General features: G+C 37.1%; 1 protein-coding gene across 1 annotated transcript in view; it reads right to left on the reverse strand.

The window, feature by feature from the left end:
• The window catches only part of ROBO2 (roundabout guidance receptor 2), a 410,894-nt gene that overhangs the window by 111,277 nt on the left and 284,918 nt on the right, over positions 1–14,699 (reverse strand). The window contains exons 6-7 of the mRNA XM_062574966.1: positions 10,104–10,231; positions 6,816–6,827 (exon numbers count right to left, since the gene is read on the reverse strand). Of these exons, the coding sequence (XP_062430950.1) occupies positions 6,816–6,827; positions 10,104–10,231 (140 nt within the window). The remainder of the gene's footprint in view (positions 1–6,815; positions 6,828–10,103; positions 10,232–14,699) is intronic.

Below are 14,699 nucleotides of genomic sequence, written 5' to 3' on the forward strand. Positions count from 1 at the left end.
CTATTTGCTGTCTTTAGACGAGCCACGTGAAAACACACCAATGTGAAAATATCACATACTTCAGTCATCTGAAAACACTAACCATCTTTGATGCCTGGACTAATTCCGTTAATCTTCAATTTAAATTCAGGTTCTGAATTTCACATATAACAACATTTTTATCCTTTAGTTGCTCTGAAACACTGAAGTAAATAACCTCCGAGTGTGTGGAAGCCCAGGCATTTTTTAGTTTTCTATGCAAGAGGGCAAAGAAGGCTAGAGAATCTATACACAAAAAACCGCTAGCTGCCCTGTGTATTTTGACATAAAATCTCTCTTTTATCCCTGCCTGGCCTAAAAGAAAGAAGTGGGCTAGATCAGCATGGTGGAAAAAGAGGTGTGAGATAAACAACAATGAAAGGGCAGGTTCAGTTTATATGCAGAGTTTCCCTGACAATTTCAATTAACGTAACTGCCAACTTGTATTTATCATTTTTATAACAAACTTGAGAAATAAAGACGAAAAAAGAACTACTGACAGCTTGGTCCTCCTTCTCTCTTCGGATTAATTTCAGTAAAATAAAAATATGAAAACAATTAAAAAACCTCTGTCTCCTACATAACAGAGAAGGCAAGCAGCTACTTTCCTCCCCATTTCCATCACTCTGAACTCATCAGCAGCACCGTTCCTGGTCCCTCCTCTTTTTTTGTCACTACATTAAAACATTACGCTTAAACATCTGGTCTGAGTTTCATCTCAGCATTGGACTGTTGTCATGACAGCCTGCTGTCATTCAGGCCTACTTCCCTCTCTTATAATATCTTGTCCAACCATCTCTTTTATGAGGCTCTTGCATCTTGCAAATGTTCCTGGAAATTCCCTTCCGCATAGTCCTTCATGGAGTTTTGATACACATAAAGAGAGGTAGCACTGATTCGGGCCATCCAATGCACCACATTAGTCAGAACTCTTTCTTCTCTAGACAATGCATTTTTTCCCCCCTTTTCCCCTCAAGTGTCTGAGATTCAGAGATTCAGGATATGCCTTTTGCTCAGATCAGTTAGAAAAGATGCACTTTCCTAAATTCGTAACACTTAAGCCTGATTGCTAATGTAAACTGTATCATTAGGGAATGGCTTGTGCTCCTGTAACTTCTGTGAGTTTAGCAAACAAAATAAATTATGCCAGCAGAAACATATGTTATGTGCTATGATTCCTTTTGTCATGGGAGATAGCAGAAGGGTTTTCTGGTTATGCATTTGAAAATAGAAAAAGCGTACTTCTTGCTGATATACTAAGATTTCATCAAAAATAATGAGTGTAATCTGGTTAGTTCTTTCAAAAAAAAAACCATGAATTCAAATGCAATGAGATAAAGAGAAGATCTAAGGAGATGTTGAGAAGAGTAAGGAGTCTATCTATGAGAAGGATGAAAAGTGCTTGGTGTGTTTAGCCTTGGGAAAAAAGGAATGGCTGACAGGAGATATCCTGCTCAATTTAGGTTACTGAAAAGTGAAGAGAGGAAAAGGAGCAAGAAAGAAAAAATGACTGTGCTAATTAGCAATGCTAACATAGAGGAAATGGGACATAAACTAGTTTTGCTGATGAGTAACATGAAGGTCATATCCAGCCTGTAATAATATATGACAGCAGTACAAGCCAGCACCAATTGAGCAAAGAGGGTAAAGAGAAGAGTGAATTGATTAATCTATAGATTTTCACACTTCTCTTGAAGGAAAAGTAACTGTTTTCTCCTTTTAAGAGGAAGGGAAAAGTTTTGACAGAGTAACAGATCAAAAGACTCTTTTCATACACTAATCTTCAAAGACTTACGGAGAGATTCAGCATCCTCTCAAGTAAGAAAACAATACCTCCCAATTTCAACAGAAATAATGGATTCAGGCAAGTTCAAGAAAGATTTACACATTAAACCTCCCAGAACTTTTCTACACTAGAGTTCAGCAATCAAAAATGAGGCCCTTAAGCACTCCTTGCACTTGCTGAGGTGGACTTTCTCTAAGAGAAACAGCGTGATGACTACGGGCACATATTTAATACCAGCAGTGGAACGAGCCAGTACTGAATAGTATGACTTGCCAAAACATCAGGAACATATACTGCCACCCTTCATGCTTGTCACTGAAGAAGAATTCTCTGTCGCAACTTCTGTACTTCTGTTTTGATCACTGTTTGGTACACACCAAAAGACTCGGAATTGTTGAAAATGGAGCCAGAGCTTTGTGGATCAGTACTTTAATATTTGGTAGTTAACATGCTCTGTCTCATCTCACAGTGCCATTCCGGCCCATATGTCAAAGCTGCTCTATTACTACAGTATCTTAAGTACTTACATGGATTCATGCACAAGTTCAGTAAGTTTTGCCGAAGTTTTGCTAAGGATTTAGGATTTTTAAACAGGTCTGTAAAAGGTTAAAAAATGCCAGAACAGTTCAGCTCCATTTTTTAATTTGTTACTGATATACAAAGAAAAATGCAGTTCATCCCATAGCAATCTCTCCTCTTTAATCTAAAGCATTAGTCCATTGATAAACAACAAGAATGTACTATTCATTAATTTAAAGAAGAAACAAATCCCAAACTATTCTGCTGGTGTCCTTACCCTCTTCCAAAAATCTCTATAGTTGGCAGCAGCAGGCAGACAGCCAAAACGCCACACTTTGATATAGATACAAATTACTTCCTCTGAAAGCTGGCACAGTAGTGCCAAGTACGATCAGTTCTGTCACACATCGTTCACCATTTCTGATACTGTTGTATAAATCCTCAGAGTCCCAAGTGAAGGTGATATTTTTATGAATATACTAAAAATACTAGCATTCATGCAGGTTTTCCTGCAAGAAGAGTAAGAGTGAAATGGAGAAGGATAAAGAGAGATCTTTCTCACTTATCATCTAAACAAAGTAATTTCAAGCTACAAAAACTAATACAATTTTTTTAATGATGCTTTTTCTGTTTTAGATGTTTTGTGCTGCACCATTCTTGATAGACCAGTAAACCATGCCAGGTGGATTTAGGAGATTAAAACTTTCCAGAGCAGAATACAGTGCTTCATACAGTTATGTTTTACTTAAATATGTTGAGATTTGATTTAATCAGTATGAAATGTAGAAAATGGATAGTAGGTGTCTTATCTATTTGTCTCTTGTTCAACATAGAAGGGGACTGAACTTGGTTGTTGTCCCCTTATCTCTTTAGTTAATTCCAAATACTTAATTTCTATCCAGGTTAAAAAAATAATCCAGCTATTTGCTACATGACACTTCTTTCTGGGGAAGATGAGTCATAGCATCTGATGCAACTGAAACAGAAAGAACTGTGTCTTCACTTGCATATAGTTGGAATTAATTTGAAAATTGAGTACTCTAGCATCTGAATAAATTTTTAGGTGATCAGTAAGAAGGTAACAAGCATCAGACACGGCTGATCTTCTCTTTGAACTTCACTTGAAATTTTCCATCTCAGAACTGTTTAGAAGTGGCTTTTGAAGAGCTGGCGAATGATACTTTTAGGTGGGAGTATATGAAACTTTTGTGGTCCTCCCAAGTTTAGTGCTAGTTTTTACAGCTATTCATCTGCACAACTGCCATAAGAAATACAGCAGGATGAGAAAGTGTGAAAATATTAACTAGCTCATCTGGAAAATCCATCTGATGAGTGAAATAACAGTAGAAATAGACTAAATAGGGATAAATATCTAGTTCCCCAACCCATCTGTTGTAACTCCTACAGGAAAGCTTTTCAAAAGCTTATTTATAAGAGAACATCTATTTTAGAAATGGGCAACACATTTATTCCTAGCAGCAAATCAAAACATGATGAGTAATCTGGTATGGAGCTATTAAATTCACCAGATGCCAACCACCTCAGGCAGAACTGTACCTCATTTTGTATATGCAGTATATACCATATGCTAATAACCGCTTGTACCAAAGATGGCCATTGGCAAAAATATCCCACTCCTGAATTTTTCACTCAAACTGAAATTTAAACAAAAATGTCAAAATCTAACAGTATATAAATATTTGAAATTTTCAGGTAAAAGTAAACAGAAAATGATTTAGTTTGCAATAAGATTTGCAGTCTTGGAACATTAAGAATACATTTTTCTATTCTTCAGTGATAGGCCTTTCAAAGAAAATGGTTTGGTTTTGTTTAAAATAGACAAAACATGTCTGCTTTGAAATGGAGGTAGAGATGAAAAGTATAAGCACCCACATCATTCTGAGGTAACACAAAGAATATAAACTTCTAAACTATAGACCGTTCTCTGCAGTTTAAGACAGCAGTGAGTGTAATAACTTTAAGTAACGTTAGCTTCAGCTTATTTTCTATGATAAGGAGAAATAATTTTTGCTCTGTATTCCAGTTAAGTTCCTAAACAACAACAAAAAAATGCTACACAATCAGACTCACTACTGTTTTCAGATGATGATTTTAACAGAATGCTCCTAACAGAAGAGTGGGATTTTTGTGGGGAAGCGGTGGTGGAGAGAGAAGTTACTTTGTTTTGCTTTACCTGGCTTTAAATTTTCAACTGGATAGGTAACCACTCACTTTGCCTACTCTTAAAGCTGAATGAAAATCTCCACTATGGACATGGCAAACTGGAAACAGAGATACGAACTGTAGAAATCAGTTTCATTGCAGCTCCTTAAGCAAAAAACAATAAAGGTATATTCTATCATGAGGACCATTGCCTTTTCTACAGGCACAGGACTAGATATGAACGATCCAAATAAAGCAATCTGTTCATACACCACAATCCCTATACGTACATCTATATGGAAGTTCTATAGGTGAAATACATTTAGGGTTAGATTTACTTATTTTACAATCTTTTCACAATTCACACAGCTAATCTCTAAATTAAGGAATTTGATAAAGACTACATGCCAATAAAATAATTAAGATCAACCATTCTAATTTATATTTTCCTGAACAGATCATTAAAATAATAATTTTCTGTCTACCAAATGTTCACTTGTTACAAAACAAAGTAGCTTTGGCAGGGCAAATGTAAAGCTGACTAGAGCTGGTCCAAAGGAATCCTATACCTGGACGTAAGTAACCTAAAACCAAGAGTTTCTATATAAGTTTTGGAGATGGAATCACGCATGACTCAAAGGCCTGCATAGTCTTAAAACAAGAGTTTCAGTAATTTGAAATGAGACACCATCAGCACTACAAAAGCCTATCATTTTCTTGTGACATTTTCAGTCATTTATTTGATGCGGCATTTACAAAGCTTAAAAACAGCCTCTACTTTGTGATTTTTTTCTTGTCTTTCTTTTAAGAGAAATGAGAAAAAATACCTATAAATAAATTACTCGCTGTCTTGTAGCATTTTTAGTGATTCAAGAAGCACATTTTACTATCAGTCATGAAAAAAAGAATCCTCTAACATGAAAGATTCACCCTGAAAATACACCATATTCATTTTTTAAGTAAAGAACAATTTTGCTACAAATGTACTCAAGTTTTAAGCTGATATAATGTCAGGGAATTAATTTCATGAGAACTAGTGTAATCCCAAAGTAATACTGTAGTGACTCAAGTACAAAGCTTGCTAATGAAATTCCAAATGGTGTATAGTGAATTTTCCATTCTACATAGGCAATTTTCTAGGTGGATAAACCATGCCATGACTGCAGAGGTAGCTGGCTTGGCTCTACATCAAGTAGTTCAAGCAAGCTAATAAGCACGGGATCACCTTCGTTTTGTAAACAGTAGTCCTAATCTGGATTTTATCTTTAAATTATTTCCACCTCTCTTCCTCCGAACCATTAACAGTTGAGAATAGAGACAAGTTCAAACTCATAAACTTTAGTCAAACACATCTCTAGAGCAGCTTTGGACTACATAAAGAAAGACCACCCCTCCCAGCAATCTCTGTTAACACCGATACAGACTTTTCATATGAATCCAAAGAATTAGAGTAGCCATACTATTATTCTAAAAGACACATCTAAATACAAACTTTAACAATCATAGGAACAGTGCAACTGATTAAATTATTTAGAAAATCCATGTAGGCACAGAGTAAACATCCGTGAATAACAATTAAATAATTTCAGTTACTGACAGTTGCAATTTTTCTATTATGCTCAGTTAGATTTTTATAATTTTTCACAAGTAATTTTGAAGGCATAGGAAGGAATTGAAGTTTCATAATGGGAATTCAAAATCCAGAGCCTGTCTTCCTCTGGACTTGTAATGCAAAATAGGCTGCATCCTACACAGTGCATTCCAAAATGCACTCCAAGAATTAAGATGATCCAAGGACAAAAATCGATCCTTGAAATGATGAACTTTCTTAAAAAGCACGGAAATCTACTCCATCCCTTCTTCAACTTCAGGACTATTTTATTTTGACAATCTTCGAAAGACTCGAGAAAGACGGGACATGCAAAACCCGTGCTCTTACTGTTGTGCAACAAAAGCATAATGAGCTGATCATTTAGGGCCTGATAGAAGCTCACCGAAGTCAATGCAATCCTGTCTGTTGATTTCAATGGCTTTGATATCAGGCCCTTAAACAGACTCTTAAAAAGGACTGAATTAGTGATTTTGGCGCAATATCACCACGCCCACCCAGTTTTACTAATTGGTATTTGTTGGTGATTTGGCAATACGACATAGCAGAAAATACAAAGTTTAGAAATAGCACTTTGTCATCAAAATCACTTGCCTGGTGTTATAAAATTAGCACTATTAAGCACTGGCTGTTGGTTTAAGCCAGTCAAATGCTGTTGCAAATGAAAGATGAAGCATTGCATGAAGCCATGCTAAAATGGATAGAAGGATGGTTACTTACCAACGGGGCGAGCTGTTGACATTACAATGGTGTAGTGAGAACATAAAAAAGAAATTAAAAAAAGAAAAGAATATCTGTCAGAATGCATGACGTGTAATGTTACGTTAAACTATGGATAGTACCATGATTGCTAAACCCTCAAATGACAGCCAAAGTAAATGCTCACTGCTATTATTATTATTGTTTAGTCATGTGTCACTATTATTACATTTATTTGCGCATAGCATTTGAAAAAGTTGGCCAGAACTATTCTCTGAGAAAAATTTTTATTATTAACTTCGCATGTCATCATCAAATATCATTGTAAATGCCTGATAGAAGAAAAATTACTTTGCATTAGCACAGACTTCTAGATCCTGATGAAAACATCAATTTAAGCCATAGACAGGCAAATGTCATGCCAGTAGATTGAAGGCATTTGCTTTCTGAGTCAAATATCAATTGAATTTTAAGCATGGCCAGTCAGTACAGCAGTAAGGGCTACAGAAGGCCCAAGATAGTTTTTCTCATTCAATAACAGGCATGAAAGCGTACAGCACATTGCTTTTTCCTCACTGACAGGGCTGATGAAAATACAGCAAATAGGCTGAAATGGCCACTGGGATTTCAACTCAGAACCTCCCAAATTACTGCTTAGATAACTTCTGCTTCCTAAAAAAACTGCTGCTGAATGATCGACATGTTAATTCTGTTTCAGATTGTTATCAAGATTGAAAGCTGTTGCTGCAACAAGTGATTTCTTGATTATAGCAACAACCCTTCATTATATGTGTGTTGGGGAACAGGGCTGTCAGTCCCTCTGTTAGTAAAATACAGATACCCCTTCCAGAAGAGCTGGGAAGTTGGACACAAAATTCACTTGAGATTGAACCAGGTAAGTGAAACTTTTCTTATTTTAGTGATAGAAGTTCTGAGTTACTCACTTCTAAGCAACATCTTTTTTAAAGAAGTTAACCAGTTTTATATGCTTATCTGCAGACTAGGGCCAACATCAGGATACACAGATTCCTAGATAACATAGCAGGTAACGACCTACTCAGTCCTCTCCCTTGCTTTGCCATACCTACCTCCTTTAACTGTGTCAAGCTTGCTGCCTTTCTCATGCATCATGTATCTAAGGATTTTGTGGCTTCTAGTATCATGATATATTCCTTCTTCCACAGAGGGAGAAGGAATAAGAGCCATGTGCATCTTTCCAAGAAAGAGCATGAAGGCTGAGCCACAGAACTCAAATTATCATTTGTGACAGCGCAACCAGAGCTCCCTGCCTGCATCCTCATCCCCTGGTCCAAGAAGATGGAGCCACGGGCCAGGTCGCAGAGGGTTTCGCTGTTGTTGCCAAGTTATGCAGATGTAACTACAGGACACCCGCAAGGACTAAGGCACCCTCCAAGTGGATACTGAAGTGCTATCATTTGTTATTGTTACTCTGCATGAATACGGTGCAGTTTCAGACAAAACTCTCAAAAATTTGAGAATTCAGAATTAAGGCTTTCTGTAATTAAAATGGCCATTGCTCCTGGCCCTTCTAAGTCAACGGGAGTTTGCCCAGGCCTTTGTTGGAGGAAAATTCAGAGTAATAAGCTTTTCCATTGAATTTCTTGGCTTTTCTCATTGTCTGTCATATTTGGAACACTTAATATGTTTGTAATATTGTGGTTTGCTTTGTGTTGAATAAACACTACGTATTTAACTGTAAATGACAAGCCCGGGGGAAAAATACCCAAGATAATGAAAATCTGCTTTTACTACAGGAAAATCGATTAAATTATATATTTCCTTGTTTTTTTTTCACCTTAATTTGATCAAATTCAAGCTTCAGTGATTTAAAAGGATTTTTGCCTGGTTCTAGTCATTGTTCGTATTGCAAGGCTAAAGCAGCAAAAATAAAGGTCTTGCTCCAGTAAGGTATATAGTGGACACAGTACTAGGAATTTTTAAAGGGTATTGAATAGGTGGCCAGATTTGTTGTATATTACAATTCTGCCTGTGACAAAGAACAGAGTGAGAGCATTTCTGGGAGTTCACTGACATGACTATTTTTCTCACATTACAAAACGGAACAATATCCCCCACTAACATGCAGCAGGTAAACTTATTCCTTCAGCTTACAATAGGTAAACCTGCATTAGCACTTACTATCTAAAGTGAACACTGAGGTAATATTTTAGCAGACAGATTATCACAATATTCTCTTTTCTTTGTTATATATTATCATCTCCGCCTCTATAAAGACACTTGGTGGTGTTTTTCACCCCCTTTGAATTCAGCAGATTAAACTGAACTGTGTCCATGCATTAAATGGATGGAAATGGAAGCTGGCCTCTTGGGTCAGTTGACCTCAGTTCTAATAAAGCAATCCATTGAGACTTTGAACATTTGATTTAATGTGTATGAAAAGAGGAGCACAGATAAAGCTAAAAATGTTTTTATTAACCTTTCACAGCTCTACTGAAAACCGTCAGCATGCACCACTAAACTGTGAAATAGTGTCTGCACGGTATCCATTGTGCCAAATTGCTGCTTATCTTTTGAAATGAAGTAATAACTATTATGTTCTATTTACTCATATGGAAACATCAGCCCACAAAGTTTTTCTCTCCCCATAATCTTTAATACGTCTGTATCTACGGTTGCAAAAGACATCTTGGGAACTCGTTATTCTACTGGTCTTAAAGCCTCCTTTGCACATCAAACAGCATTATATAAACACTGAGTGGATACTAGAGACCAAGAACATTTTAGGAGAAAAACTGTTAGTCTTTACCTTGTAATACTCACAAAATTTAATTAAGTTTTTCTTTTTCTTTGGCTTGAGTTTACCTTTCAGATAAAAAGTAATGGCAGAGAATTTAATCATGGCAGAGCTAATTGCCTAATAATACTATCTGCATTACATTTGGCATTAATAAACAGTTACTTACTAAGCTCCTTATATCTTTTTAGAAAATGGAACGCTACTGAATAGCCTAAACTGATGCCTCACATCTTAAACTGTGGACCCATGGTTATGTAGTGCTTGCTTATGCATATATATGTATTTGTTCTTCAATAAAAAAATACTGGAACAGATCTTTAACTGCAGGGAGATCCTATTCCACTGAAGTCAACTGAAATTTTGCCTGAGATGTCAACAGAATGAGGATTTCACCTCTGTCGTAAATCAGTGCAGCACCCACAACTGCAAAGCACGTGTGCAACCCAAACAGCAGCAGGTAAGGACGTGGCCCAATTTTTTCAGATGATCCATATGAGAGACACAAGTCCTCTCTCCATGGGAGCACCCACCTCGAACAGTGAGGGTAGCAGAGGCTTCTACTTTCCCAACTCGATTCTCAGCAATGCACGTGTAGGTTCCCTCATCTGTGCTCATGGCCTTCTTAATCCGCAAAGTATAGTCATCTTTGATGTCATACCTGTGATACAAAAAAGAACAAAAACTCATTCTGTAGCCAACAGAAATGAACAAAAACTGTCACCTGGCATACACCAGTCTGAACCTCTCTTAGATCCAACTTTGAAAGATAAATTATTATCTAACATTAGATAATTCCACCAAGCATTAATCTTCATGACATTTTTATTGCACTCTACATTACTTAGAAACTTTACATGAAATTAGTATTGCTATGTTCGCTCAGGATTAGGGCTTTATTAATAATATCACTCTCTCTGCCCTTGATCTAGAGCAATATGATAAAATTAAGCTATCAAACATCAATTAGCAACACATGACAGCTCAGGTTTATCATACGTTTAACTATGTGAGCTATATACATTACCATTAGCTGTTTTGGAAATTTTTCTTTAAAAATAATTTTTGCTATAGCAGCAACCCCTTAGGAAATCTGTGAGCAAGTTAGTAGGATTTGATACTACTCTATTACAAACAATATAGAAAATACTTAAGCTCTGGAAGGTGACATTTATTGAAGAAGCACATTAAAGGGGGCTTTATCAATTTCACATAAACACTACACAATGATTCATTCCAGTGGACGGTAACATTTTCTTTTTGTTAAAAGAAATTGGAAACAATTCAATCACAGTTTGTCCGTTTCTTTGTTTCTACTGTTGTGATAACTCTAAAATTATAAGGACGTGTAAAATTCAAAATAATGCAAAGTACTTCAGTATGCAGTGAACATTCGTTCACAAGTCATTTAAAGTGCTTAAATTCAGAAAAATATTCTCAGTTAAATTGCTAACACCCTGCAAAAGTTATGCTTAACAAAATGTCTTAGGCTCTGATCCAAAGCTTATTAAAGTCAACAGGAGATTTTATCTTTTATGAAATTTCTTTGGCTCCCAAATCAGAAAAGACCAATTTTTAGCGTGGACATTTTACTCTCGAAACACTCTCTTACAAAATTATTTTCAACATTTCTTTTAAACATTAAAAGCCTGTGACACCTGAATTAATTCATCATGAATCTGCATTTAGCTTCAGATTCTCATGCACCAAATAGTGAAAGTGGCGCACAAGACTAAAGTAAGATCTAGACCTCAGGAGATCTGAACACTCTTTCTAACTGTACAAACCCACCCCACAGAACTTCAAACAACTAATTTACCTTTTCTCTATTACACAGTAAAGATCTTGTAGGCTTGCTCAGCAAACATACTTCAATGATACCTAAGGGTACGCGTACATGTAGGTATGTAAGAATGCAATGCAATTAGCTGCAGGAACATCATGAGCCTCAATATATGACTATTTTTAAAACACTTTGAGAACTGCAAATGTTAATTTCTGTGTACCTAATTATTATACACTGCTATCAGCAATGATAGCATTTTAGATTTGTAGAGAGTGCACAGCATGCTAACAGACTTAAAAGCATCTTAACACAAAGGATACTACATGTTGAGATGTTCAAAGTTCTGTTTTGTCCAAGTAAAGCTCAGAACATCTGTTAGAGCACTATTAACAGTTTCAAGAAAAAAACAGTATTCAAGATACCTTCTCACATTGATCACAAGACAGTACAACTTCATTCTGCATTCCATAAATTCATTTCATGCGTTAGCAAAAATGAATTAAAAAAGAAGACCAATTAAAGCTAACCATTCTATCAGAAATGTGCAGGATAGGCACATAAACACAGCTATCTCTTTCTTCTGGTGTTACACTTACTTGTATGTATATGCATTATCCAAGATTTAACTAATGAATAAGGGACGTGCCAAGGGGAAGAACAAGACGATGCCATAGCATATATGGGAAATTTTTAGCACCACTGTTTTGCTAATGTAGCTCTATTAAGGAGCAAATGACAACAGAGAACATAATATTCAGTTTCTGGAGCAGTACAGAACCGTTGCAACTACACATTCAAAAGCTGCATGCATTTTTTCTGGACTCCTCACTAAATTAAGAAATTTTGCATGCTGTGCTGCACTGATTAATGATAAATAGAAAACTGTTTTCATATGAGAGAAAATGCAATCTGACTCCCCTAAAAAATCTCAAAAATATGACAACAGTATCCTACAGCGATGGAGCAGTTATTTTCTCTGGTGACCACAAAGCTGCAGACAGGAGAAAAAGCTTATTTTCTTGACACAAGGCCAGCCCTAGGGGACTTAAAATGTAAGGTTATATTCAGCTCCTGTAAGATGGCAAAATTAGGACCAGCTGTAGTGTAAAAACGAGTTGCAAGCAGGAATCGCATTTATGAAGCCAGGCAACAATTAGCAATCTATTTTGTTACACTGACTTTATTCTTTCTCATTCCTTATTTTTGAAAGGGACCAATACCATCCCTGTGGTTCACTTGCCACTGCTGAGATGAAACCAGACAGGCAGCAGGGCTGTATCCGACTGCCTGGCTGTCTGAACGCGGGCGCAGGCAACCTGGGACAGGGCCCTGCAGTCTGCTGTGGGCTGCAGCTGACTCGCTCGTCTTCATGTCACCGCTGTGCTGGTGCGGGCATGCCAGCCGGCTGCCTCGGAGGCTTCGGCAGTCTTTATGCTTGCACCTGTCAATCACGCACACTGTGAAAAAGCCAGCTGCATGGCATGCCAGGACGCAGAGCTGGAGCACAACCCGCATCTCCCACTTGGGCCAGGACAGGAGGACAGAGCAAACATGTCACCATGAAGGCTCAGTTATCAATTACTTCAAGGAGCGGTCCAGCTCTGCCTGTCCAACGAGGCCATACTGGGTTTTTGGACCACCCGGCTAGGACATGCCATCTAGCAATTAGATTCACACACAGATGGACTCGTGGGACATCAAAACCATCTGCTGTCCTGAAGTATTGATATGCTGCCCCTCAGTCATCTGTTCCACCCACATTGTCCACAGAAGTCACCACGGTTCAGTGATGCGCTTTGACAGATGAAGCAAGCAGCAAGGAGAAAGGAAGAAAACTGGCTTTCAGCCTGCACAAGGAGCAGCACAAGGACGTTTATATGAGAAAGGGACTGTGAAGTAATAAGGTGTGAAGCTTTAATATTTTTGCATCCTTTCTGTTTTTCAAGCATCTACCTGCAAAGTCTTAAATAGGGAATCCTGCCTTCTCTCAGTCCTGAGCCTCATATTCCCACAACAAGGTGTTTCCATCTGTGTTTATGGAGAAGTTAGCTTGCATCTGGATTACTGTCACCAACACTTGGGAATCAGGCTTAAGATCTCTCTGACTGCCTTAATACCAATCACAGACAGAGGTTTCAAGACTCCTGGATTGCTGATGGAGTGGCAAAAAATCACCAAAGAGTACTGGTTAAATTGATCCTTAAATTTGCCAGCGTACAAAGAAAACACTGCCTTCAAAATATGCGCACTGTCAAGAAACACCTTTCAACATATTACCCAAATATTGCTGACTCCTGGCCAAATAACACCAAAATTCAGTACAAAATATAGTGTGTCAGACATCGGTTTCAGATGTTTATAGTCATCTAATTGATTTTAAATACTTATTTTTGTTAAACATTTGGAGGTTCTTAACCTTTCATTTTAGCTTACACCTCAGCCATCATACTGAGCTGGGAGATGTCTTTTAAACGGCTAGTCAGTCTGCATGTAGATATAAACCAGCCACTTTTAGGTATTGTAGTACATAACTTCTGTTCTACAAGTAATAGAGTATATCTGCTTTTAATTAACCAAGAAGGAACAGGGGAAGGGACTGGAAAGGAAGAAAGAAACAGAAACAGCAAACAGATGAGAAAACATTGTGGTGAGGGAACTCTAATAGAAATTGGGTGATTTTGAGTGAAATCTGGCAGTCTCTGGCACATATGAATGCATTCATTGTTGCTAGTTTTGATTAATGACAGTTGTACAATAGTGTGCTGACAGTCACTGCCATACAGACACTTTTTTTTTTGATATGAAACACTGCTGAAAATGCAACCCAATCAGATTTGGCCCCTGAACAACATGTGCTATCATCACTGTACCGTGAATTGAGATTGATTGGTAACCAGCTGTGACAAAGTGGGAAAAAGAGCCTTGTCTTTTTCAAGAAAAGAAAAGAAGAAAAAATAAAAAACTGAATTGTGTCAAAACCATTACCATCTGCTCAACCAAATAACAAATAAAACAAAACACATTAACTGTTTTTAAGTATTGCAAATTAGTGTTCTGAGGTTGGATTCAATATATTGGCTTAAGCATCTAAGCATAATCTTGAATTACACTGCTTTTGTCACAGTTACTGCTTTTTCCCCACATTCAAAACTGTATCTGTCTTGTTCAGCCTCCAGTCTTCAACAGTTATCAAACAGAGAGAGAGAAAGAGCGAGAGTATACTGATGCTAGAAAGAAGTTTTTACAGTATGTTTTTTACATTGAGTGCATATATTTTGCACACATTGAGTGCTTTACAGAACTTCTAGATTTCCGGATTTTTCAAAAATATGCATGCAGTTAT

The sequence above is a fragment of the Rhea pennata genome, chromosome 1 (assembly GCF_028389875.1).
Source record: "Rhea pennata isolate bPtePen1 chromosome 1, bPtePen1.pri, whole genome shotgun sequence".
In the NCBI taxonomy this organism is placed as follows: Eukaryota; Metazoa; Chordata; class Aves; order Rheiformes; family Rheidae; genus Rhea; species Rhea pennata.